Genomic DNA, 26,805 nt, shown 5'->3' on the forward strand with positions numbered 1-26,805 from the left:
GCTTTCAGAATTCTCTTTTTATCCTCGTATTTTGCCAGTTTCACTATGATATGTCGTGCAGAAGATCTATTCAAGTTACATCTGCAGGGAGTTCTCTGTGCCTCTTGGATTTCAATTCCTTTTTCCTTCCCCAGATCAGGGAAGTTCTCAGCTATTATTTCTTCAAGTACACCTTCAGCACCTTTCCCTCTCTCTTCCTCCTCTGGAATACCAATTATGCGTAGATTATTTCTCTTTAGTGCATCACTTATTCTCTCATTTTCCCCTCATACTCCTGGATTTTTTTATCTCTCTTTTTCTCAGCTTCTTCTTTTTCCATAATTTTATCTTCTAGTTCACCTATTCTCTCCTCTGCCTTTTCAATCCGAGCTGTGGTCATCTCCATTTTATTTTGCAGCTCATTAATAGCATTTTTAGCTCCTCCTGGCTGTTCCTTAGTCCCTTGATCTCTGTAGCAAGAGATTCTCTGCTGTCCTCTATACTGTTTTCAAGCCCAGCGATTATTTTTATGACTATTATTCTAAATTCACTTTCTGTTATATTGTTTAAATCATTTTTGATCAGTTCGTTAGCTGTTGTTATTTCCTGGACGTTTTTCTGAGGGGAATTCTTCCGTTTCATCATTTTGGATAGTCCCTGGGGTGGTGCGGGACTGCAGGGCACTTCCCCTGTGCTGTCTTGAATAACTTGTGTTGGTGGGCAGAGTTGCAGTCAGACCTGACGTCAGCCCCCAGCCCACCTCTGGGGCCACAGTCAGACTGGTGTGTGCCTTCTCCTCCCCTCTCCTAGGGGCGGGATTCACTGTGGGGTGTCGTGGCCCGTCTGGGCTACTTGCACCCTGCCAGGCTTGTGGTGCTGGGGATCTGGCGTATTAGCTGGGGTGGATCGGCAAGGTGCACAGGGGCAGGAGGGGCAGGCTTAGCTCGCTTTTCCTCCGGTGATCCGCTTCGGAAGGGGCCCTGAGGCACCAGGAGGGAGTCAGACCCGCCGCCGGAGGGACGGATCTGCAGAAGCACAGCGATGGGTGTTTGCATGGTGCAAGCAAGTTCCCTGACAGGAACTGGTTCCCTTTGGGATTTTGGCTGGGGGATGGGCGAGGGAGATGATGCTGGCGAGTGCCTTTGTTCCCCACCAAGCTGGGCTCTGTTGTCCGGGGCTCAAAAACTCTCCAACTCTCCCTCCCGTTGTCCTCCAGCCCTTCCGCTCTCTGAGCAGAGCTGTTAACTTATAACCTTCCAGATGTCAAGTCCCGCTTGCTGTCAGAACACACTCCATCTGGCCCCTCTGCTTTTGCAAGCCAGACTCGGGGGGGCTTTGCTTTGCCGGTGGGCTGCCCCTCCGCCCGGGCTCCCTCCCGCCAGTCCGTGGAGCTTGCACCGCCTCGCCGCCCTTCCTACCCTCTTCCGTGGGCCTCTCTCTGCGCTTGGCTCCAGAGAATCCATTCTGCTAGTCTTCTGGAGGTTTTCTGGGTTATTTAGGCACGTGTGGGTGGAAACTAAGTGATCAGCAGGACGGGGTGAGCCCAGCGTCCTCCTGCACCGCCATCTTCCCAAACTCCCTCCTTCCTTTTCTGTTTAAATGTGCATGGCTTTAGTTGGATTCTCTCATTTGCTATCAGTTGCAATCAGTTTCCCTAAGGTTTAGTTAAACATTAGGGATTTTCACTCTGCTTTATGCAAAAGATGACTATCTTGGCAGTTCCTTGCAAAATCTGCATTAGAAGTCCAGTGAAGAGAAGGATGGGGAACTCTGACAGGTGAAAGCTTCATTGGGAGACTGACAGTGCATCTTGCTGGTGAGACAGTACATAAGGGGAGGACCCACCTTGTAAGTTTTCCACTTTCCTTTCTCAATTAGCTTCCTTGTTATTTCTCTTCTTACTATGAAAAACTCAGAGTGTGGATTGTAGATTGTGTGTGGAAAATAGGGAAGGCAGTCATAGGCAATGAAAGGGAAGGGAAGGTGCAGGCCTGAGGAATAAAAGTAAACTATTATGGTCCTTCTCTGGGATAGCTTTTCACATTCCAGAGGGCCAGTCCAGGGTATACATGAGTATACTCATGCTATAGATGAAACTGCAATACATGTACCACCCATGAACAGTCACTGCAATATAAATATCTGATTCAACCTTTCCTTCGCCCTTCCCCTCCTTCCCTTCTTCCTTCCTTCTTTCCCTCCCTTCCTCCTTCCCTTCCTTCCTTCCATCCTTCTTCCCTTCCTTCCCTTCTTCCTTCTTTCCCTTTCTCCCTCCCTCCCTTCCATCCTTCCTTCCTTCCATCCTTCTTACCTTCCTTCCTCCCTCCCTCCGTCTTTCTTTCTTTCTTTCTTGATTGTTTGCTTGCTGTCAGCAAACTGTTAGATCCAATTTAATTCTTCCCAGTCAAGGAAATCAAGGGCTATACTGGTTAGATGGCCAGTTTAAATTCTCTAGTTTGAGTCATCAAGGTGGTACCTCAACTTCTGTAGTTTCTAGTAAATAGGATTGGAGTAAGGAGTACCCAAGTCCAAAGATACAGGTTTGTTGGAGCAAACACTCACTCAATTCCATTGCTGCCTTTCTTTTTAGGACATTAATGTTTTGACATCTCAACCTCATTACACAAGATATTTCAAAGTACTTTGTGTGTAAATCCAGTAAGTACAGATATGTTGGAAATTTTAACTTCCAACCCAAGTGTCACCAGCCTACCAAACCCCTACTGGACTAATTCAGTGTGGGAATGTGATGATTCCTTGCCTGCTGCTAAGCCAAGTAAACAGAAATATGTTCTTGTAGCAATAAGCACTTGCAAACTAGTGAGATAAACAGGAAATAATAATAAATTAACAACAACAACAAAAAACCTGAAAGATGTAACAAATAATTTCATTTAAATGTTGGCTAATTTAGTATAGGTAGTGACCATATAGATACAATTAATGAATATTGTTTTAGTATCAAAATATCAACTTTAATGTTCAAAACATCTGGAAAGGTGATATTTACTGGGTTTGATCTCATGAATTTTTATTAAAAAAATAGTTCTTAGAAATTTTTTTTTTCTTAGAACTCTTCTTTATCTGCATCGTGATAATGAGATAGAGATGTAGGGCACAGATAGTGTTCACATGAATTATTGTGCAATAGGAATTTTGAATCGTATGAATATATGATTAAAAGGTGTCACCTGTGGTTTCAGGCTTGAATAATATTAAGGCTGAGTTGCCTGAACTTGTTTTAGGTCTGAGGTGTGAAGGGGCAGGACCTTTGAGGGCATCATCTAGTTCATCCAATGAAGTATTTTTCTCAACTTTTTAATTTTTAATTTTTTAATGTTTGTTTATTTCTTTTTGAGAGAGAGAAAGAGGGAGAGAGGGAGAGAGAGAGAGAGAGAGAGAGAGTCAGAGAGAGCACCAGTGTAGGAGGGGCAGAGAGAGAGAGAGGGAGACAGAGAATCCAAAGCAGGCTCCAGGCTCGACATGGGGCTCGAACTCACTAACTGTGAGGTCATGACCTGAGCTGAAGTCGGACACTTAACCGTCTGAGTCAATCTGGAGCCCCTCCAATAAAGTATTAACGTGTTGGAAAGAATGATTCTTCCTCATAAACTAAATGCTAATGTTAACTTCCAGAATCTGATAGATAAGGTATCTTCACAAATATTCATGTAATCAAGAATGAGAAGGAAAATACTTAAAGTTTTTAAAGAGCAAATAGTTTCAATTTTTGATCCAATTGATTAAAAAAATCATGTGAGGGTTATCGCAGAAATATGTGAAGATTTTAATATCTTATTCCTTTTATCATAAATTTCTGAATGCTACTTTGTTTAGGAATGACAAGCTCAAAATCTAAGTATATTTAGAAACAAAAATAAAAATGAAGTAAATTCTGTTTCCAGAAGAGTCATAAGTTAATTTTACAAATTATTTCAGATGATGAATGCCCTGCGAGTCTATGCCTAAGCAGCTTCTCTGGATCTGCTTTTCCTTCTCTGTGAAACCTGAACCAGTGGAGGGCAAAATGACAGTATCCAGAAAAATAATACATATGTTTTCTCTTGGACTCAGCAATAAATCCCATTTCTAGGAAGCTATCCCAAAATTACATTGGGAAAAATATATACCATGTGCATAGATTCATTACTTATAACATTATTCATAATGGCAAAAGATTAAAAACAAGCCCATCAGTGGAGAGCAAGTTGAATAAGTTATGATATCATCACATGATGGAGTATATACAACCATAAAAGGAAGTGAGGAGAATGTCTGCATAATGATAGATTGGGGTCACCAGAGTACATTAGGTGGAAAAAGCAAGGTGGACATCAGTATATACAGTAAGGTACATTTCATCATCAACAGTGATGAGCAGTCTGATTCACAACAACTAGATATCATGTTTATCTTGATGTAATACAGCATAAAATACATAGATTCTCCTATGAAGTATTCTTGCCAAAAGTGCTTGACCAGAGTGTAAGTCTACAGGTCTAATTCTCAGTTTACTTGAAATATGGGGGACAGAGGAACATTTTAAAGGGGACATGGGGGAACAATCAGATCAAAGCAGAAGGTGGGACACTCTCCACAACCACTGGTCTATTGTCTTTAAAAAGGAAACTTCTGGGGAAAAGATAAAGAGGTTGTGATAAGGACTCTTCTAGATTAAAAGAGAATTTAGACTTCAGAGCTTGAATTGATTCTGGTTTTAGACCAACCAATTCCCAAAGACATTTTGGAAGCAATTAAATATGGACTAAGTATGAGATGGTATTAAAGAATTATTGTTAATCTTATCACATGCGATCATGATATGGTGATGAGGTAGGGAAATGTCCTTCTTTCAGAGATGTCCCTAGATATTTAGGATACAAATACTATGTTGTCTGCAATTAAAATGCTTCAGAAAAAAATAGTTTAAACAAACTGGCCAGAATGTTAACCATCACGAACTCTAGGTGATGACTACATGGTAGGGGGTATTATTATTATATTATTTCTACTTTTATGCGTGTTTGCAAATTTTATTTGATAAAAAGCTAAAAAATAAAATAAAACAACAAGACACTAAATGAGGTGACTCCTTCAGTCCCTATCCCTTCCCCCTCTTGGAGACTGGGAGCAGGCAAGAGCTGGAGCAGCTGCCTTGACCACCCTAAATAGAAGGCATGAGTTGAAGTTGGCAGAGTAGTGCCAGGTCTGGAGCACCCGCCCACCAGCACTGGAACACCTGTCTACCCAGGGAGAAATAATTATTATAATTAAGCCATTGGAAAAATATTTAATTTTAAGTGTTGTAAATTTCCAGGATGTGCCAAGAAATGAAATATTCATGCTGAATCTCAGAATTCCCACTGTCCCCTCCCAGAGCTTTGAGACTAAATCTTAAACCCTATGGGATTTGCAAAAGTGGGGCACATGGAAGAACTCACTGTGATATTTGGAACATTGTTAATTCCTAATAAAAGTTGCCAAAGAATTTCTTTGATTTATGTCACTAATGACCAAATGACCTGCCTCCATGTAGGTGGCTTATTAAATAGAAATGAAGCTACCCTGAAGATTCAGAATAAACATACAAAACTTTGCATAAATGTCCTTCCCAAATGGTATATTTCACCAACACTGAGGAAGGGAAAGTTGCCGTAAACAGACGTACTTAGATATAAGAAAACTGTTTCTAAAGTGCATGAATAAAATACATGTGTAAAATATCTTCTTGGCAGGATGGTGATTGGCAGAAGTTTCTAGGCATGGTTTGTAGTCTGTGGCAAAAATGATAGTTAAACATTTAATTTGCTTGAGAATTGCTGCCCAGACTGTTATTATAGGATCACTTATTTGGTGCTGTAAAAATTTTATATTTCAAGAAGTGTTTGATGTGTCTAAGACATATGGTAATGTTAATACCACCCAACCTTCTAACCCACTTCTCTTCTTTAATGTTGAATTGGCTTCATGAGTTCTTGTGGGGAATAATCTTGTGGGCAATGATGGCTCATTAACACAAACAGCAACTGACGGTAGGAAGAGTGAGGCTTCCCATTAAAATCAAGCTATGATGAGAGACGAAGACAGTGATTAAAACCTGAGCGAGACCCCCTTCCTGTATGGAAGTGTTAAGTGGAAGTCTTACATTCACCCTTCCCTACCTCGTTTTACCAATCTGTCTCCCTCACACATTCCACCCCACTCCCACCCACCTCCTCAAGCTCTGCTATAGTCAAGGAACTCAGCTTCCTGGCCCATTGCAAACACCTTTTGTGGATTTTTGACTTTCTAAACCTCTGCCTTCCCCAAACCTCCTATAATCCAAAATATGACTGCTGTAGAATTTTGTCAGAATACTTACAGACACAAGTAATTTGTCTACACAAAGTCAGAATTCTTAAGTTAAAGTGGTAAAATCCTATGGGCATAAGATGACTCTGTGTCTACTATATGATGCTTTTTGTTCAGTTTTCCTTCTATCTGCTGCCTAAACAATCTGCAACAGAGGGGACTGGGAGTAGGTTAGAGGGGAAAGTCAAACCAGAAATGGGAATGGGGGAGAGGACATCATATATACACTGAAAATAAAGGAAGGGGATTTATTTGCATTGACTTGCATTTAGTCACAATATTTATTTTCAGATAACATTAAAAGCAATTAAATTTCTATATTCCATAAAAGGGAACCTGAGAAATACTGCATTGTCCCTAATCAAAAGTAATAGTAACAGAAACGTCTAGACTCTTCCCATGTGTTTGTTTTTATTTTAATTTAACAATAAATTTACTCACTTGCAGTTATTCTTAGTGTCTTACCCCCATTTTGCAATAATTAGCAACTGTAATAAATAATTATATATATTTTACTGAGCTGTCTTTGGTTCTTTCTGAAAGTGAATACCAAATTTATGGAAAAAAAAAAAAAAAACAGGAACAGACACATGGGCTGATTTAAGAGTACATACAATACTGGTTAGCTGTCCCAATATTTTCATTGACTCTTTTATGGTGAGATTTCAGGTGAGGAATTGTTCTTGGCCCATATAAATTTTGGCAACGTAGCTTGTAGCTCTCCTAATAAATCAAAGTGTCTCATATTCATGGTGCCAAATATTTTCATGACTCACTTATATCTGTAGTTGATAAAAATCTATCTCCATGCCTTGGGGTGATGTTAAACATGATGTGAGGGGCACCTGGGTAGTTCAGTTGATTAAGTAAGTGTCTGACTCTTGATCTCAGCTCAGGTCTTGATCTCAGGTCTTGAGGTCAAGCCCCAGGCTGGGTGTGGAGCCTACTTTAAAAACAAAACAAAACAAAGGGGCACCTGGGTGGCTCAATCGGTTAAGCATCCAACTCTTGATTTCAGCTCAGGTCATGATCTCTGGGTCACACTCTGTGCTGACCCTGAGGAGACAGCTAGGGATTCTCTGTCTCCCTCTCTCTCTGTCCCTCCCCCATTCTCTCACTCTCTCTCAAAATAAGTGAACATTCAAAAAAAATGATGAGAAAAATAAGTGTAACCCAATGAGCTTTTCATGAAGTTAATTTTATTTATTTTAATTTTTTTTTCAACGTTTATTTATTTTTGGGACAGAGAGAGACAGAGCATGAACGGAGGAGGGGCAGAGAGAGAGGGAGACACAGAATCGGAAACAGGCTCCAGGCTCTGAGCCATCAGCCCAGAGCCCGACGCGGGGCTCGAACTCCCGGACCGCGAGATCGTGACCTGGCTGAAGTCGGACGCTTAACCGACTGCGCCACCCAGGCGCCCCTAATTTTATTTATTTTAAAAGACTGTCCTTTATTATAATAGTATTCCTTTCTTGGCTTTTAATGTTGAAATAAATCCTTCCCTTTATAAAACAATGGTGACAGTAGCAGGTACTTGTTTTAACGTGTGCTTAATGTCTTTAATTTAACAAATTAAAGGATGGCAAACCTGTGTCTCCTTAGTTGTTCTGTTCCCACTAGAGGAGGACAGATTTTACTTGTAGTGGAAATCCAAAAGCTGAAACCCACTGCTTGGTCTGCTTGGTCTGCTTTCTCCATAGTCTTCCTGGATCTGCTTTGAAAGTTGTTTTTCCAGGTGACTGAATCAGATTACAGCTAGGAGAGAAAAGGATCCAATTTCAAAGGTGCTTTTCAAGTCATAAACTGACTTTTCAAGTCATAAACTGACTTTTCAAGTTGTAAACTGCTTGATACTAACACTTTTTTTTTTTAACTGAAAAGATGTTTTTGAATTGAAAAGACCATCCCTCTGAATAAACTGAGAAAGCATTTTCTTCATCTGCGCAAAAAAGATCAAAGAGCCTCTCTTTCTCCTGGGCTCTTCGCTGTGATTTCAAAGTAATCATTTTCAGATTGATAAACCAGAGTCGGCCTTGGAGTTACCAGGTTTTTCTTTATTAGGAAATATGAGGTTAGCTAGAAGCCAGCTGCAGAACATAAGAGAAGAAAGAGGGAAATGTGAGGCGATGCTTAATGGTTTCGTTATGTACAATTAACAATTTATTCACACTCCTTAAAAGCAGGGGCCTGGGATGATGGTGTCTGCAAGAAAAAAAAAGTGTAACTAAATGCCCCTCAGTTTTTTACCTTCAGTTAAAATTTCATCATTGCAGAAAATTTTATAATTCTTTGCAATTACTTGTTTCTTCACCATCTCCTCTCCCATTTTGGGAATTCTTAGTTCAAGTTCCCCATCTAAATGGGGGATTTAAAAAACAGTTATTGTTTAGGACAGAGAATAGTATTTTTCACCTAAAAAGAAATATGGATGTAGATATGGACTTAAGTTTCCACATCAATCAGTAATTTTGGAACATTTTGTAAAGAGCAATGACTAGGCACTCTAAGGACAGAATTTCAACATACATGTCAATACCAAACTTTAAGTTTTCAAAAGTACTTTTTGTAGAACAACCCAATTTTGTGTTTTCTGAAGAAAGAGTTCAAATATTCCTTGATCTGACCAATTCATAAATTTTATTTTTTTTTTGGTCGTTTTCGCTCTTTCTGTCGGGACTTTTTTTTTTTTTTTTTTAATTCTTCCAATCGCCTCTCTAGCGATTTTAGGTCCTGCTGTTTAGTGAATGAACTCTCTCGACCCAATTCCAGCAGCCTGGTTACCCTTGACTCTAGCCACGACTTCCAGGATCCCCGGCTTTCCCTGCACTCGGGGACCGTCCTTTCCCGGCCAGAGGCCCGGGCCCGGGTCGAGCGGCACACTCGCCGGGGCGGCGGGACGCGCGCCCAGAAAGGAGGCGGCGACGGAGCCCGAGCCGTCCCAGCGGCGGCGCCCCGAGCAGGGGTTGGCCGGGAGCCTGGAGACGGGCTGCAGGCGGACGACACGGCCGCGGTTCCGAGCACAGATACACGAGCCCAAGAGCACCAGGAGGGAAGATGGTGGCCACCCGGAGCAGTTCGCGGGGACCCAGTGTGTCCGTACCCCTGGAGGGGAGGGGGGAGCTCCTGGGCGCGGGGCGGGGGCGCGGGGCGGAGCAGGGGCGGGGCTCGGGCCTGGATCCCACCTGACTTGGGGGCATCCCCGGCAGAGGCGTGGCCCTGAGACCCTGCGCGGTTTCTGGCGGGTTAAGACCCGCAGCGGCTGCGCTTGTCAGCCCTCGCCCACTCCAGCTTTTCCAGGCTCGAATTCAGCGTCCAAGTTGCAGCCGCCCGAAAGCCCACACCCAGCAGAAGAACGTCTGCTCCTGGACATAGTTCTCCTGAGGGTGGTGGGGTTGGCTCAGGGCCGCAAAGCCGTCGGGGTTGAGCCAGCCTGCAGCGGGAAGGCTGAGAGGGCCAGAGAACCCCGCAGGGCGCGGACAGCCGTCGGGGCTTGCGAATTGGACTCCTAGATTGCGAGGCCCCTGATAGGTGATGACTTAAGCCTTATCCCCGGCATCCCTCGGGGCGATTTCTTCCGTGCACACTTCTGGTTCTGTTTCTCAGGATCACCCTCTTCCTCCCAGAAAGGCTGACTCAAGCTGCAGGTGCCAGCCCTCAGCTCTGAGTAGCCGTGGTCTCTGCGGAAAGCTGCATTTGAAAAGAAGGGCTGGGATCACAAGCTGCTCTCTGTTCCGGTGGCCCCCATGCTCCTGCCATGGTTAACAGGACTAGCGGCTGGAATAGGCTTCCTGCATTTCTTGCAGAAACTGGTGTTCCCTTATTTCTGGGATGACTTCTGGTACCTGCTGAAGGTGGTACGCTATGGAATTCGGCTGGAGATGTACGTGCTGAAAGGGGAGCTGTTCACTGTCCTGGATAAATTCCTGAGTCTTGCCAAGAAGCAGCCCCAGAAACCTTTCATCATCTATGAGGGAGACATCTACACTTACCAGGATGTGGACAAAAGGAGTAGCAGAGTGGCTCACGTGTTCCTGAACCATTCCACGCTGAAAAGGGGGGACACCGTGGCTCTGCTGATGAGCAACGAGCCTGACTTCGTCCATGTGTGGTTCGGCCTGGCCAAGCTGGGCTGCGTGGTGGCCTTCCTCAATTCCAACATTGTCTCCAACTCCCTTCTGCATTGCATCCGCAGCTGTGAGCCCAGGGCCCTCGTGGTGGGTGCAGGTAAAAAGCCCGTCCGGGTGAGGTCTCCATGGGCAAAAGGCAACCCTGCCTGTCATCGCTCCCTGGCCCCTGTTGGTTACAACACTTCACAGCTAATACTTCGGGTGTGTGATGAAGTGTGCATAGTATGGCTACAAAAGAGTTTTACACTTCTGTGACTGCTGGTTTAATATCCCCTGTTCTATTTCAATCACTTACCCTTTTGTAGATTAGTAACCAACAGGAAAGGTTCAGAAAACTTTTCTGAAATCTCTGCTTCTTACTATTTTGAAAGAGGGGCAGTTTTACAGTTATTGGTGTCTTCCATGAATGCAAGAACACAGAGAGATAGAATTCAGTAAGGTCTAGTTTTGTCAGATCTGACAAAATTATTTGATGAGTAGGAAAGTTACTTTCATTTCATTGTGGAATACCTACCTGCCTCTAACAGTAACAATATGAAGGTTGACTACATTTGAAGAGCAAATTAATCTGAGTTGCATGAATTCTTATCTTCATGTCTGCTCTTATTTTGCCATCCCTGCAAGCTGGGACTTGCATAGCAAGGTTAGGCTCCCATCTCCCAGCCAGTGGGCCGGCTCTTGGCGGAGTCTAGGCTTCTTGCTCTCCCTTCCCTCACCCCCATCTCTGCATTTGTTTTTCTTCGCTTCCAGTATGTTCTAGTCTTCTCTCCCTCCTCCCTTGGGTTAGGCTTTGGATACACATACTGACACAGAACTGCAAAGAAACGTTTTTGGTTGAATACCTCATTAACAAAGAACCTGGGAAGTTGAGTTGCACCACCAAGTGGAATTGAAGTATGACAAGTGATACTTACTTGGTATAATGTAATGGGTTTATGTATATTCTTCTTGCATGAAGCCATGAAGGTAGAGGATGAAGAGGCTCCATGGCAAGGACCTTAGCTAAAGTATTTAAGTATTTTAGATGAATAGATGCATACTGACAACTTGTGCAGAGTTTTTAGATTCACAGAGCAGTCTGGAAAATTTATCTACAGTGATATGTAAGTGATCTTGAAGGTGTAGAACTTCACTAGTAACCTTTCTTGTATCATTATTGCACATCACACAATAATGGGTTCGGCGATATATAGTACAAAGGTTACTCAAGACTTTGATTTCTCCTTCCTCCCATTGTCCTTCCAGCTCAACTTAGGACCTGATAAAGTAGCAAAATGTTTACTCTCAAGCATTGATTTTGTCTTGTTTAATCTAAAGGAGTGGAGAAGCTGCATAGTCTCTCCTGTGTATTTTTTGTTCATTTGTTGTTCATTTGTTCAAGTTTAACTAGCGTGATGAACTTTCTCTGAACTGTGACCATAAGCAGGATAAATAAGTCATACAGAATTTTGATATCATCGTGAATGGGGCAAGTGTGAATGAATGTGAATGAAGCAGAAAAAAAAATATCATAGTTCTTCTTTGGATATATTTTAACATTTTATTCCATTGCCCCTATTATTGCTCAATCCGATTAGATCACTAAATCCAATTCAGGTCACAGTTTCTAGAACAAATCAAAATTAAATTGTGCTGAAATTTGATAAAGCCATAAATTCCTTTGACAAGAGCAAACGAAGAGGGCCAGAGTGTCCCTGAAAAGGTTTCTGTAGCCATATTTTTAAAGCCAACCTGAGAAACATCCTACAGCCAGTCTCCTGAGGGATTCCTCTCAAAATGTATAGGGCTTGTTACCTTTCAACATAGACATTCCAACTTTGCTCTTTGCTGAGTGACTGCCTAATTAGGACCAATTAATTTTGCAGTGTTACTTGTGCCAGAGTTTTGCTTTCCTTGCCAGTAACTTAATTGCATTGTTTCCTTGTTTTTAACACCAACAGTAAGTTTTGGTATATAAAAGCCTATTTGAGATGCTGGAGTTTTAAGCCGACAGCAGTCAATTTGCTTAGGAGTAGATAGGTGGAGAAATCAACCTTAAATCTTTTTAACAGTTCTTTTCAGCATATCTTTAAAATATATAAAGTACGTAAGTTTTTCGGCTATGGGACAATTCCGTTTCATTTAATTACTAGATTTTTGTTGTTGTTGTTAAGATGTGGCTTATATCACAAGCACCTTTCTGTATTTGAAGCTCTTAGCCTGAAATACAAGAAATTCTGTATTCTTGGCATCTTGAGCTAAACATATACATATGGTTTTTAGAGCCTAAAATGTTAGAGCTCTTAGAATCTCATGGAATGTTTCTGATGGAGATGTACCATTAAACCATTATATCCCCAGGGAAACTGTATTGAGGTGGAAAGAACAATCAGATGGTTGAGATGGAGATAAGCCAGACATTAAGGATAAGATGATCTGCTGCGCTCCCTCTCGTTTTACTTACTTGCAAATGGTGACAATACCATCTATTTGACAGTGTAATTCTGAAATTAAATGATAGACCTTATGTAAAGTGGCTAGCTGAATGCCTGGTATGTACCAACTGAAGCCTTAGTGAATTGAAATAATTGTTACTATTATCATTATTAAGTCATCTGAGGCCTTTAATAAGGAAACTTGTTTGGATTTTGCTGCTACCGTCTAATCTGGTGTTAGCTATAAGAAAGGCTAGTACGCGGTTTGGCATAGGACCCCAAACACCTTACTTTGGTAAGTTTTAACAACACTTTATTTTCCAGAAGTTATCTAGAATCGATTTCAAACAGGTTTTACAGGTAGGCCAGATAATGTCTTATAATTCTGTCTCCATGAACAAGTCAAAAGGAGAAGATAGCAACTAATCTACCAGGCAAATTGTTAGTGGCATTAACAAAAATGTTAACAGTTGCCTTTTACTCAAGGCTGACTATGTAAAAGATATTCCCAGTGACTCCGAGAGGCAGGTACAGAGTTATATATTGGAAATTGAAGGGAAGAAATTGATTGAGGGTGTCCAGGTTGACACAACTCAGGTTTAAGAGCAGACGTTCCCAACCTGGTCTCCTATATAAGACAGTGCTGGACTGTAGAGCCTAATTGTTTCTGAGGCTGTCAGTCCCCTGGTGATACTACTAGGAAAAAATACGCATTCCAGTTATATAAAAATAGTAAAATAAAAGTTGCCAATATTAAAACACCAGGTAGTTCATACACAGATAACTAGAAACAATTTAAATGGTTTTAAAACTTGTATTTCATTCTCTCACAGTATAAAGTTTCAAAAATACTTACTAGGAAGTTTCCTGTGTGTACTCTGTAGTTTTGAAGAAGTGTCAAATGGCATTTCAGATTTCCCTGGAAAATGTCAGTGCTTACTGAAAAATAGGCTTAGATTAAACCTAGTCCTTTCCTCACAATATCTCAACTTTGATATTAGTAATAGTGGCTGTTGCCAAGATGATTGTCTATGTCTATATGCTTTTCTCTTTGCTTAGAATAAATAGGAAAATGTTGGGATGCTTGTATATCACTTTAAAAAGTCTGTGTAATTATATTCTTTGACCTATTTACTACTACTACTACTAATAATAAATAATCTCTCCCTTTTCTAAAGTACTTAATAAATTACAAATTGTTTTTTATGTATTATTTTATGTGATTCTCACCACAGCCATAGTAGCCTTGTTCTAAAGATCAGGAAAGCATAGGTTAGAGAGGGCAAGCTCTTCGCTGAAGCTCACATATGTAGAAGAAGCATATGACTAGAGCCTGCATTTTCTGATGCAAAAGCCTGCTGGGTACACTTTTGTCCTTGTCCTCGTGCTCCTGTTCATTCCCCCATCTCCATCTTTTCCTTTCTTTTCTGTTCTCCATCCCCCCCCACCCCCCCTTCCCCCTTTCCTTTCCTTCTCTCTCACCTTTCATTTATCCACTTACTTTCTTTCAGTACCTTTTCCTCTAAACCGTCCTGCCTCCCATATGCTCTGGCTATTCACAGCCGCCCAATGGAGTGGTAAAGTTCTAGTTGCTCTTTGTGTCTCTCTGGGGACTAGACCGAATGGGGATGTAAGCTCTTTGAGCCGAGGAAGTTGGTTTGGTTCACCACTAAATTCCCTGAACTTAGCACAAAGGAGATGCTCAACAAATATTTATTGTCTAGATGGATGAATGAATGAATGAATGAACTAATGAAAAACTCCAAAGTACATATATACACTCAATACCTTTTTATTTACTTGCATAGTTTTGCTAATAAACTGTCCCTCTGCTGTTCATCTGGTAACTGATTTTGACAGTAGATATATCCGTGGAATTTCTTTGTTGTTTTATTTTATATTAATGTTGCTAAGTGTTAGGATCATGACTTCCCAAAAGTACGAAGTCTTTTAGACGCACTAGGCATCCCCAGGTTTTCAGATTTACTTGCATGTGTGTGTTTTGTACTCTCTTCCTTCTGAATATACACAAATTATTATCAGTGGATAGCTAAAAAATACATATTAATATTACCCTGAACTCTTACTTTAGATTCAATAGTATTTTGTGTTTCAACATGTTTGGAAGGGTTTTGTGTTCCTGTTCCCAAGAAACAGTACTATAAACTTAAAGTAACATGCAGCTTTGCCTCATTAGTTTTCATGAACCATCTCATTCAGACTGTTCCAGTCATCAAGCCTTTGTAATTCTCCCAATGACTATCAGCCATAAAGATAACTGCTTTTTAAAGACCAAGAGGAAGAGTTAGGAGAAAAACAAAGTCCTTTTAAGTTGTATAGAAAGGAATGCATATTCAGATAAGATACGTGGCTCATGTACACTTTTATCATTTAATCCATGTGCCATAATTATCTTCACATATATTGGTTTTAATTTGGGGGGCATTTTAATATTTTTGCTAATGTTTAGTAGAATGACTGGCTGTTTTGCATTGTTCTTTTCCATTTTAGACTCAGCTCCATCAAAGATTACCTCCATTCCAAAAGAAAATTGCTCACTTCAATAGGAAGGTTCAGTGGCTTCATGATTCATTAACTAAAAAAGACAGTGTTCTAAGTACTGATACATTTGTAGTTTTCTTTCTTTTCTAATCATGGGGACACTCAATGGGGTTCTTATTTACACTGTCTGCTGAACACGTGTTTACTGTAAGGGTATGATGTTTCAATACTGGCAGGAGCAAAAACTACTTAAAAGGACATCGTGACTGCTTAGAGAAGTGGCAGGGTAAAATGGGGAAGTATACATCTTGGAGCCAGGGAAACTTGGGCTTGGATCCTAGCTCTGCCATTAACTGACTGCTGACACATAGCAGATGATCAATGAGTATCGCTGGGTCTTGTGTGAATTAAATGTAAAGAACGCAACAGAGTCCCTGGACCGTAGTATCTATCCATTAAATGGTTGCTATAATTATTTTTAATTGCAGAGGAGCAGAGACATGTATACGAAGTAGGAGTCTCTGTCATTGTTGGGGAGAGGGCTGACAGGAGGGAGTTCCAGGCACATGGCACACAGCCCATGTGAACTGGTTTTAAGCATCTATTGTGTCCTCCCCAGTAGCATTGCAAACATGTCCACTTCCCCGTCATCAGCAGCTGGGGCTGGAAGAGTGTCAGGCACAAATTAGCAGCCAAATGGGTTAGCTCTTCTGTGGCCGAGAAAAAGAGGATACTTCATTTATAACCAAAGAGGAATGTGGAAAAGAACTCTGATGGGGTCCGAAACTTTTAGAAATACCACCTTGTAATTGCCTTTTACAACTTTATCCTCTACTTACTGTTTAGTCTGTGTCTAGAGAGCTTTTCTATGCATTTACCGGTTTATACTACTTTGTCATTGAAAAATAGTAAGCCAAATATATTGTGGTGTTGTGGTCCCACTTGAGTAATAATTTTTCATTGGCAATAGGAGATGTGCTAGAAACAAAGTCAGATGAAGTGTTCTACTTTTTCTTTTTTTGCACAATTTTACCCATAAGGAATATGATGTCTCTTCCTCAAAATGGGTGGGGATAGCCAAGAGTGAAAACACATAAACCCCCTTACAAACTCATGTGCATATATTCAGGGCAGCTAATAAAATCGTTTCAGGGAAGAATATATTATCACAATTGAAAGTCTTGTGCTTCTGTGCCCTTCCTAGGGTTATTATGATAATCAATAAACTAATATTCATTAGGATATCAACTAAATATCAACTTTCTTGGAAACCAGAGTCTGCCCATGTTTTCTATGAAAAACCTGTTCTAAGCTGCTGAAAAGCTGCCCTAAGTAGTAGGATGGTAGTTAAAGCATGAAGTGAGGTCTATAATTCCACTTTGGACTCTGTGTGATTATTGCTTTGGAGTGTGAAAAGCTCAATCTAAACGTTTGTAGTTGAATTTCATGTAAGTTTTCTTCTTACCTAAGAATTCAAGTATATTAAGATCCACAAGCTCTTCCTTTGCAAGCCTTTTAATAACCTAATTCATGTTAATGGCATAGTAGAGTGATATATTAAGTTTTACTAATTGCATTTGTACTATCAGAAATAGGAATAAGAGACTTGACGGAGAAACAACTTCACTGGTACAAAAAGTGCTACATGATCATAAGCAGAGATCACAACTTACCTGTTTTTATGCTTGCAACACCACCTAATGAAATGCCTTGCATGCTTGAGACATAATGTGTGTTTTTTTAAGTTTATTTTTTTCTCTTGAGAGAGAGAGAGAGAGAGAGAGAGAGAGAGAGAGAATGCATGCATACAAGCAGGGGAAAGGCAGAGAGACAGGGAGAGAGAGAAAATCCCAAGCAGGCTCCAAGCTGTCAGCTCAGGTCCTGACATGGGGCTTAAACTCACGAGCCGTGAGATCATGACAGGGGCTTGAACTGTGAAATCACAACCAGGATTTGAACTCATGAATGATGAGATCATGACCTGAGCTGAAAGAGTCAAGAGTCAGATGCTTAAGCAACCAAGCCACCCATGTGCTCCAATAATAAGTGTTTCTTAAAAGAACCTATTGCTTTGAAAGTCTTCTCCATTACAGCCTTGTCCTATAATGTTGACTTAATTAAAGGTCACAGAATATTCAGCTGTCTCACTTTCTTATGGTAGTTTTCCGTCAAAACCTGCATCCACAGTGGATCCCATGGGCAGAGCTCAGTTCCGTAAGCACATCTCTGTCCAGCAACTCCCGTGTGTGTACCAGGCACAGTCCGCTCAAGTATGGATTAGGGTCCACATCATTACCTTGAGATGTTTACAGTTCTCTGGGTTTCAGTGGTAGCACACTTCACTAAAGAGTAAATCTGCATGAAAAACACAGGCAAATTTCCTTGAGGCATTTGAACAAATGTTCTTTTCTGTCAGGACTTAATGTTTAGAATTTACTTTCAAAATTACACTGAAACTTTTCATTTTGTTAACATAAATTGGCCGTGATAAATAAAATAATATTTTATCTTCTGCAAGACTTTTTAAATTTTTATTTCAGTTTTCACTATCCTCACCCACATTTCCTACTAATACTGAAGAAATAATTTGTGTGATGAAAGTTCTGTGGAATTCTAAATGTTTCAGCTAAGTCAGTTTAATGTTAACATATGAAGGAAATGAAATTGTATTTCCTCTAATTCTTAGGAATCTACTCACTTCCTTTTTCTTGTAAAAATCATGACTCTTTGACAACATTGAGTGTTTTTTATTATATATATATTTTATAATATGTATTTATATACATATATTTTTAAAATATATATTAAATAAGTATATATATTAATATTAGTAAATATTAATCTATATTAAAATACATATATATGTATTTAAAGTCTACTTATTTATTTTGAGAGAGAGAGAGAGAGAGTGAGCAGGGGAGGGGCAGAGAAAGAAGAAGAGAGAGAACCCTAAGCAGGCTCTGCACTGGCAGCATGAAGCCTGAGTCTGGGCTGGAACCCGTGAACCGTGAGATCATGACCTGAGCTGAAATCAAGAGTCGATCATTTAGCCAGCTGAGCCAGTCAGATGCCCCTGAGTATTTCTTTAGCCTCTACAATTCCAACAAAGATTTCAGGCCAGAATTCATCATCCTCTTTCTTTATACTTATTTTTCCTATTTAGACATACCTACCATTATGAACATATAAAAGTTTATGCTGTTAATTTACAGTTCCCTGTGAGCGATTTGAAATTAAGATAATGAAATGAGTCACTTAAGAGACTTGTACTTATATGTTCAAAATGTGAGAAAGAGTCATTAAAATAAAAGAAAATGGAAAGTCTAGATGATTTGTTTGTCCTATTTTTTTTCATTTATTTGTGGCTTGTTCTTACCCCCCCAGCCAGCGTTCCTTGTGATTTTTCACTTCTTCTTACCAAAGCAACCTGCAGCATGCTGTATATGCTCAGTGGAACTCTGGACTCTTACAGTTTGTTTTCTTTGGATTTGCTATAGGAATAGAAATTAATTCAGAAAAGCTCAAGTCCCAGTTTTCCTCCCTACGTCCTACATATGAACTCCTTATGATTTTCTGTGTTTCCCTAGTATTATTGCAGGTTTTACTTGTGAACAACCTGGTCCCATTTGACATATGTCTCTTGCTGTTTCTTTGTGATCAATCTGAATGATAGATTTTGAGGCACTAAATCATGAGTTTTTTCCCAAATGTATTGAATTATAGTAGAATTAAGTAGTGGCTGACAGATGGCTTTTTGAGGTAATCAGATTCTGATTTACATTTCAAAAAAGGTGTTTAATGCAGCACACTGAGTTCAGCTTCAAATATATCTTGTAATTATTTTTAAAATTTTGTTAAAAATTTAGAAAAAAATATAATTGTTTGATTGGAAATGTTCAAATCTATATGTACTTGAACATTCTGACCAGGGTATATTTAATATTTAATATGTTTTTTTAATGTTTACTTATTTGAGGGTGAGAGGGGCAGAGAGAGCAAGAGAGTGTGAATCCCAAGCAGGTTCCACGCTCAGTGCAAAGCCCAAAGTGGGGCCCAATCTCATAAACTGTGAGATCATGATCTGAGCTGTAGTCAAGTGTTGGACGTTCAACCTACTGAGCCACACAGTGCCCCTGATATTATTTTTTTTATAAGTGATTTTTTTATGAGGTAGTGTATACACTTTAGAGATCATCAAACACAGGTTAGAATAACAATTCTGGAGGAGGGGCCAAGATGGTGGAACAGCATGGAAGGTTTTTTTTGTGTCTCATCCATGAAATACAGCCAGATCAACACTAAACCATCCTGCACACCTAGAAAACTGATTTGAGGATTAACACAATAATCTGCACCACCTGAACCACAGAACTCAGTAGGTACACAGTGCAGAGAGGTGAACTGGGGGAGAGAGAAACCACAGAGGGCAGGGAGCTGTTTTTCTTTGCAGAGAGAGGACGAAGATGGCAGGGAGAATATGGGAAGAGCACCCCCCCCTCCCAAAGTAGCTGGAGAGAAAGTGGAAGAGTGCCAACAGCCACAAGGGACTGAACAAAAAAGGGAAAAAGGAGAAAGGAGAGGGTTTAAACTCCATTAAGACTCTATAAACACGGATGTGCAGAGTCTGAAAACTCCGCAGATCAATGCCTGGCAGTGCTCTGGTGGAAAAGGCAAATCCCCAGGAGCAGACAGCAAGGTCCAGGAGGCCCTCAGGTCACATGGGGAGTGGCGGTTCCTTTGCTGCGAGGATATTTGGTAGAGGCTGTGTGGCCTCTCCACAGGCAAAGGAGAACCCAGAGAACACAACATTCACTGGTGTTGAAACAAGGACATTAAGGGTGAAGACTGGTGCCAGATGTGTGTTGTGATTTAACCATAATCCTTGACATGCTGCTGCTACACGATCGCACAAACTTTTTGGGGGCAGCCTGGCACCGAGCAGCAGTCTCTGGTCATCGGCAGCAGCATGGTCCTGCTGATGTTCCTGGGGGCGGGCCAGCACCCAGCCATTGCTCAGTGAGACCCTCCCCAGAGGGTCTGAGTGGGTCAAAGCCACAGTCCCTCAGAAGTGAGGGGTGTGGGAAACACAGCCCCATCTGAGATAAAACTCAGAAAGGAAGTACCACCTGTCAGCCTGATGGCTTGGTCACAGAAAGTGGAGAAGTGGGGAGTGGACAGAAGCCAGAGACAAGGAGGGGTGTAGACTGCCAGTAGGAGAGAGCACAGAGTTCTAAAACTAGAGACTGGGTAGCTGGGTATGCCATTTTCACCTGCGCATGTGCATACATGCCTACAAGCACCACAACAATCCACCCCAATAAGCTAAGCAGTGCCATCTAGTGGAGAATGGAACCATGACACTAAGCCCCTCCCAAATGGGCTAACCATGCTCTTGAGGAACACCACAAGTCTCTCTGCCTACTTAGTTTACAGACTATAAGGTGCTTCGTAGTTTGACTTCTAGGGGAGACCAGATGTAATTTCAATCGTATTTCATTCTGTTCCCTGATCCATCTATCCAATTTTTTTTTCTTTTCTTATTCTTGAATGCAGAAAGGGAAAATTTTTATTTTTATTTTCCATTTTTATTAAAAAGATTTTCTTTAATTTTTTCTACTGTATTTTTTACTTTTTTGTAAATTTTTAAAAATTCTCTTTAGACTTTCATCATTTCATTTTATTCTACTTTATTGTATTTATTTTTTCTAATTTAAAAACATGTTCCTTTTTTTTCTTTTCTTATCTTTTCCTTTTTTCTCTAATCTGTCAACCTTCTTTCAACAACCAGACCAAAACACACCTAGGATCTAGCAACCCTTATTTGATTTTTTTATGTTGTTTTAAATTTTTTTATAGGCATTTATTTATTTTTTCAATTTTTTTTAATTTTTAATTTTATTTATTTATCTTTTTAAATTTACATCCAAATTAGTTAGCATATAGTGCAACACTGATTTCAGGAGTAGATTCCTTAATGCCCCTTACCCATTTAGCCCACTCCCCCTCCTACACTCCATCCTGTAACCCTCTGTTTGTTCTCCATATTTATGAGTTTCTTATGTTTTGTCCTCCTCCCTGTTTTTATATTATTTTTACTTCCCTTCCCTTACGTTCATCTCTTTTGTCTCTTAAAGTCCTCATATGAGTGAAGTCATATGATATTTGTCTTTCTCTGACTGACAAATTTCACTTAGCATAATACCCTCCAGTTCCTCCATCCACATAGTTGTAAATGGCAAGATTTCATTCTTTTTGATTGCCAAGAAATACTCCATTGTATGTATATGTGTGTGTGTGTGTGTGTGTGTGTGTGTGTGTGTGTGTGTATATATATACTATAACTTCTTTATCCATTCATCCATCGATGGACATTTGGGCTCTTTCCATACTTTGGCTATTGTTGATAATGCTGCTATAAACATTGGAGTGCAGGTGTCCCTTCGAAACAGCACACCTGTATCCCTTGGATAAATACCTAGTAGTGCAATTTCTGGGTCATAGGGTAGTTCTATTTTTAGTTTTTTGAGTAAGCTCCATACTGTTTTCCACAGTGACTGCACCAGCTTGCACTCCCATGTTGTTTTTAATTTTTTAATTTTTTTTTACTTTATTAATTTATTTTCTTCCTTCAAAATGATGAAATGAAGGAATTAAACCCAAAAAGAAAGAACAGGAAGAAATGAAAACCAGGGACTTAACACAGATACAAGCAAGATGTCTGAACCAGAATTTAGAATCATGATAATAAGAATACTCGCTGGGGTTGAAAATAGATTAGAATCCCTTTCTGCGGAGATAAAAGAAGTAAAAGCTAGTCAGGATGAAATAAAAAATTCTGTAACTGAGCAGCAATCTCTAATGGATGCCACAAGTGGCAAGGATGGAGAAAGCAGAGCATCAAATCAGTGATATAGAGGACAAACTTATTGAGAATAATGAAGCAGAAAAAAAGATGGAGACTAAGGCAAAAGAGCATGATACGAGAATTGAAGAACTGAGTCACTCATTAAAAGGGAATAACATCAGAATCATAGGGGTCCCAGAAGATGAAGAGAGAGAAAAAGGGGTAGAACATTTATGTGAGCAAATCATAGCAGAAAACTTTCCTAACCTGAGGGAAGACACAGACATCAAAATCCAGGAAGCACAGAGAACACCCATTAGATTCAACAAAAACTGACCATCAACAGGCATATTATAGTCAAATTCACAAAACACTCAGACAAGGAAAGAATCTTGAAAGCAGCAAGGGAAAAAAAAGTCCCTAAGACTTTGAAGCGGACCAATCCACAGAAACTTTGCAGGCCAGAAAGGACTGGCAGGATATATTCAATGAACTGAATCAGAAAAATATGCAGCCAAGAATTCTTTATACAGCAAGGCTGCCATTCAAAATATAAGGAGAGATAAAAAGCTTCCCAGACAAACAAAAATTAAAGGAGTTCATGACTACAAAACCAGCCCTCCAAGAAATTTTAAGGGGGGACTCTCTGAGCGGAGAAAAGAAAAAAGAAAGAAGAACAAAACAAGACCAAAAGCAACAAAGGCTAGAAAGGACCAGAGAACACCACCAGTAACTCCAATTCTAAAGGCAACATAATGGCAATAAATTCATATCTTCAGTACCCACTCTAATGGTCAATGGACTAAACGCTCCAATCAAAAGACATAGGGTAACAGATAAGAAAACAAGATCCATCTTTATGCTTTTTACAAGAGACCCATTTTAGACCTAAAGACACCTTCATATTGAAAGTAAGGGGGTGGAGAACCATCTATCATGCTAATTGTCGCCAAAAGAAAGCCAGAGTAGCCAAACTTAGACAATCTAGATTTTAAAATAAAGACTGTAACAAGAGATGAAGAAGGGCATTCTATCATAATTAAGGAGTCTATCCACCAAGAAGATCTAACAATTGTGAACATTTATGCTCCAAACATGATAGCACCCAAATATATAAATCAGTTAATCACAATCATAAAGAAACTCATTGATAATAATACCATAATAGTACAGGAATTCAACACCCCACTAGCAACAAAGGACAGATCATCTAAACAGAAAATCAACAAGGAAACAATGGCTTTGAATGACACACTGGACCAGATGGACTTAACAGATATATTCAGAACATGCCATCCTAAAGCAGCAGAATATACAGTCTTCTCCAGTGTGCATGGTATGTTCTCCAAAATAGATCAAATACTGGGACACATATCAGCCCTCAACAAATACAAAAGGATTGAGATCATACTGTGCATATTTTCAGACCACAATGTTATGAAACTCGAAATCAACCACAAGAAAAAAATTTGGAAAGGTAACAAATACTTGGGGACTAAAGAACATGCAACTAAAGAATGAATGGGCTAACCAAGAAGTTAAAGAGGAAATGAAAAAGTACATGGAAGCCAATGAAAATGATAACACCACAGCCCAAACCTCTGGGATGCAGCAAAGGCAGTCATAAGAAGGAAGTATACAGCAATCCAGGCCTTCCTAAAGAAAGAAGAAAGGTCTCAGATACACAACCTAACATTACACCTTAAAGAGCTGGAAAAAGAAGAGCAAATAAAATCCCAAACCAGCATAAGACAGAAAATACTAAAGAGTAGAGCAGAAATCAATGTTATCGAAACCAAAAAACCAGTAGAACAGATCAGTGAAAGCAGGAGTTGATTCTTTGAAAGAATTAATAAAATTGTTAAACCCCTAGCCAGTTTGATCCAAAAGAAAAAGGAAAGGACCCAAATCAATAAAAACAAGAATGAAAGAGGAGAGGTCACAACCAACATGGCAGAAATACAAACAATAGGGCAATCTGGAAGAAATGGGAAAATTCCTAGAAACATATAAACCACCAAAATTGGAACAGGAAGAAATAGAAAATTTGAACAGACCCATAATCAGCAAAGAAATCTAATTAGTAGTCAAAATCTCCCCAAAAACAAGAGTCCAGGGCTGGATGGCTTTCCAGGGGAATTCTACAAAACATATAAAGAAGAGTTAACACCTATTCTATTGAAGCTGTTCCAAATAGAAATGTAAGGAAAACTTCCAAACTCATTCTATGAAGCCAGCATTACCTTGATTCCAAAACCAGACCCCACTAAAAAGGAGAATTACAGACCAATTTCCCTGATGAACATGGATGCAAAAATCCTCAACAAGATACTAGCCAACTGGATCCAACAATACATTAAAACAATTATTCACCCCGACCAAGTGGGATTTATATCTGGGATGCAGGGCACTGGTTCAATATCCACAAAACAATCAGTGTGATACATCACATCAAGAGAAGAAAGCATAAGAACCACATGATCCTCTCAGTAGATGCAGAGAAAGCATTTGACAAAATATAGTATCCTTTCTTGATAAAAACCCTCAAGAAAATCTGGATGGAAGGATCATACCTCAAGATCATAAAAGCTGTATATGAAAGACCAACCAATAATATCATCCTCACTGGGAAAAAGCTGAGAGCTTTCTCCCTAAGGTCAGGAACACTACAGGGATGTCCCCTCTCACCACTGTTACTCAACATGGTATTGGAAGTGTTAGCCTCAGCAATCAGACAACACAAAGGAATAAAAGGCATCCAAATCAGCCAGGAGGAGGTCAAACTTTCACTCATCACAGATGACATGATACTCTATATGAAACACCCAAAAGATTCCACCAAAAACTGCTAGAACTGATCCATGAATTCAGCAAAGTCACAGGGTATAAAATGAATGCACAGAAATCGGTTGCACTCTTATACACCAATAATGAATCAAAAGAAAGAGAAATCAAGGAATCGATCCCATTTACAATTACACCAAAAAACATAAAATACCTAGGAATAAACACAACCAAAGAGTTCAAAAATCTATACACTGAAACCTATAGAAAGCTTATGAAAGAAATTGAAGACCCAAAGAAATGGAAAAACATTCCATGCTCCTGGATTGGAAGAACAAACTTTGTTAAAATGTCGATACTACCCAAAGCAATCTACATATTCAGTGCAATCCCCATCAAAATAATACCAGCATTCTTCACAGAGCTAGAACAAACAACCCTAAAATTGGTATGAAACTGAAAAAGACTCTGAATAGCCAAAGCAATCTTGAAAAAGAAAACCGATGCTGGGGACATCACAATTCCGGACTTGAAGATATGTTACAAAGCTGTAATCACCAAGACAGTATGGTACTGGCACAAAAACAGGCGCTCCGATCAATGGAACAGAATAAGAAACCCAGAAATGGACCCACAAACATATGGCCAACTAATCTCTGACAAAGCAGGAAAGAATATTCAATGGAATAAAGACAGTGTCTTCAGCAAATGGTGCTGGGAAAACTGGACATATGCAGAAAAATGAACCTTTCTTACACCATACACAAAAGTAAATCAAAATGGATGGACCTAAATGTAAGACAGAAAGCCCTAAATGAAGGACGGAAAGCCATCAAAATCACAGAGGAGAAAGCAGGCAAAAACCTCTTTGAGCCTGGCTGCAGCAACTTCTTACTCAAGACATCTCCAGAGGCAAGGGAAACAAAAGCAAAAATGAACTGTTGGGACCTCATCAAGATAAAACGATGCTGCACAGCAAAGGAAACAATCAGAAAAACTAAAAGGCCACCAACTGAATGGGAGAAGAGATTTGCAAATGATGTATTAGGTAAAGGGTTAGTATCCAAAATCTATAAAGAACTTAGCAAACTCAACACCCAAAAAGCAAATAATTCAGTGAAGAAATGAGCAAAAAGACATGAATAGACACTTCTCCAAAGAAGACATCCAGATGGCTAACAGACATTTGAAAAAATGCTCCACATCACTCATCATCAGGGAAATACAAATCAAAACCACAATGAGATACCACCTCACACCTGTCAGAATGGCTCACATTAACAACTCAGGCAAACACAGATATTGACGAGGATGATGAGAAAGAGGATCTCTTTTGCACTGTTGGTGGGAATGCAAACTGGTGCAGCCTCTCTGGAAAACAGTATGGAGGTTCCTCAAAAAATTAAAAATAGAACTACCTTATGACCCAGCAATTGCACTACTAGGTATTTATCCAAGGGATACGGGCATGCTGTTTCAAAGGGGCACATGCACTGCAATGTTTATAGTGGCGCTATCGACAATAGCTAAAGTATAAAAAGAGTCCAAATGTCCATGGACGGATGAATGGATAAAGAATTTGTGGTACACACACACACACACACACACACACACATACACACATACACACACACACGCACAAGGGAAATTAGTCACTCAGAGAAAGAAAATATCATATGACTTCACTCATATGAGGAATTTAAGGTATGAAACAGATGAACATAAAGGAAGGGAAGTAAAAATAATATAAAAACAGGGAGGAGGACAAAACATAAGAGACTTAAATATGGAGAACAAACAG

The 26,805-nt window shown here is 39.9% G+C and overlaps 1 protein-coding gene across 1 annotated transcript in view; it reads left to right on the forward strand.

The window, feature by feature from the left end:
* Positions 1–9,494: 9,494 nt before the first annotated feature.
* The window catches only part of SLC27A6 (solute carrier family 27 member 6), a 75,031-nt gene continuing 57,720 nt past the window's right edge, over positions 9,495–26,805 (forward strand). Inside the window, exon 1 of the mRNA XM_030317416.2 lies at positions 9,495–10,557. Coding sequence (XP_030173276.1) covers positions 10,077–10,557 — 481 coding nt within the window. The 5' untranslated portion in view covers positions 9,495–10,076. The remainder of the gene's footprint in view (positions 10,558–26,805) is intronic.

The sequence above is a fragment of the Lynx canadensis genome, chromosome A1, assembly GCF_007474595.2.
Source record: "Lynx canadensis isolate LIC74 chromosome A1, mLynCan4.pri.v2, whole genome shotgun sequence".
NCBI lineage: Eukaryota > Metazoa > Chordata > Mammalia > Carnivora > Felidae > Lynx > Lynx canadensis.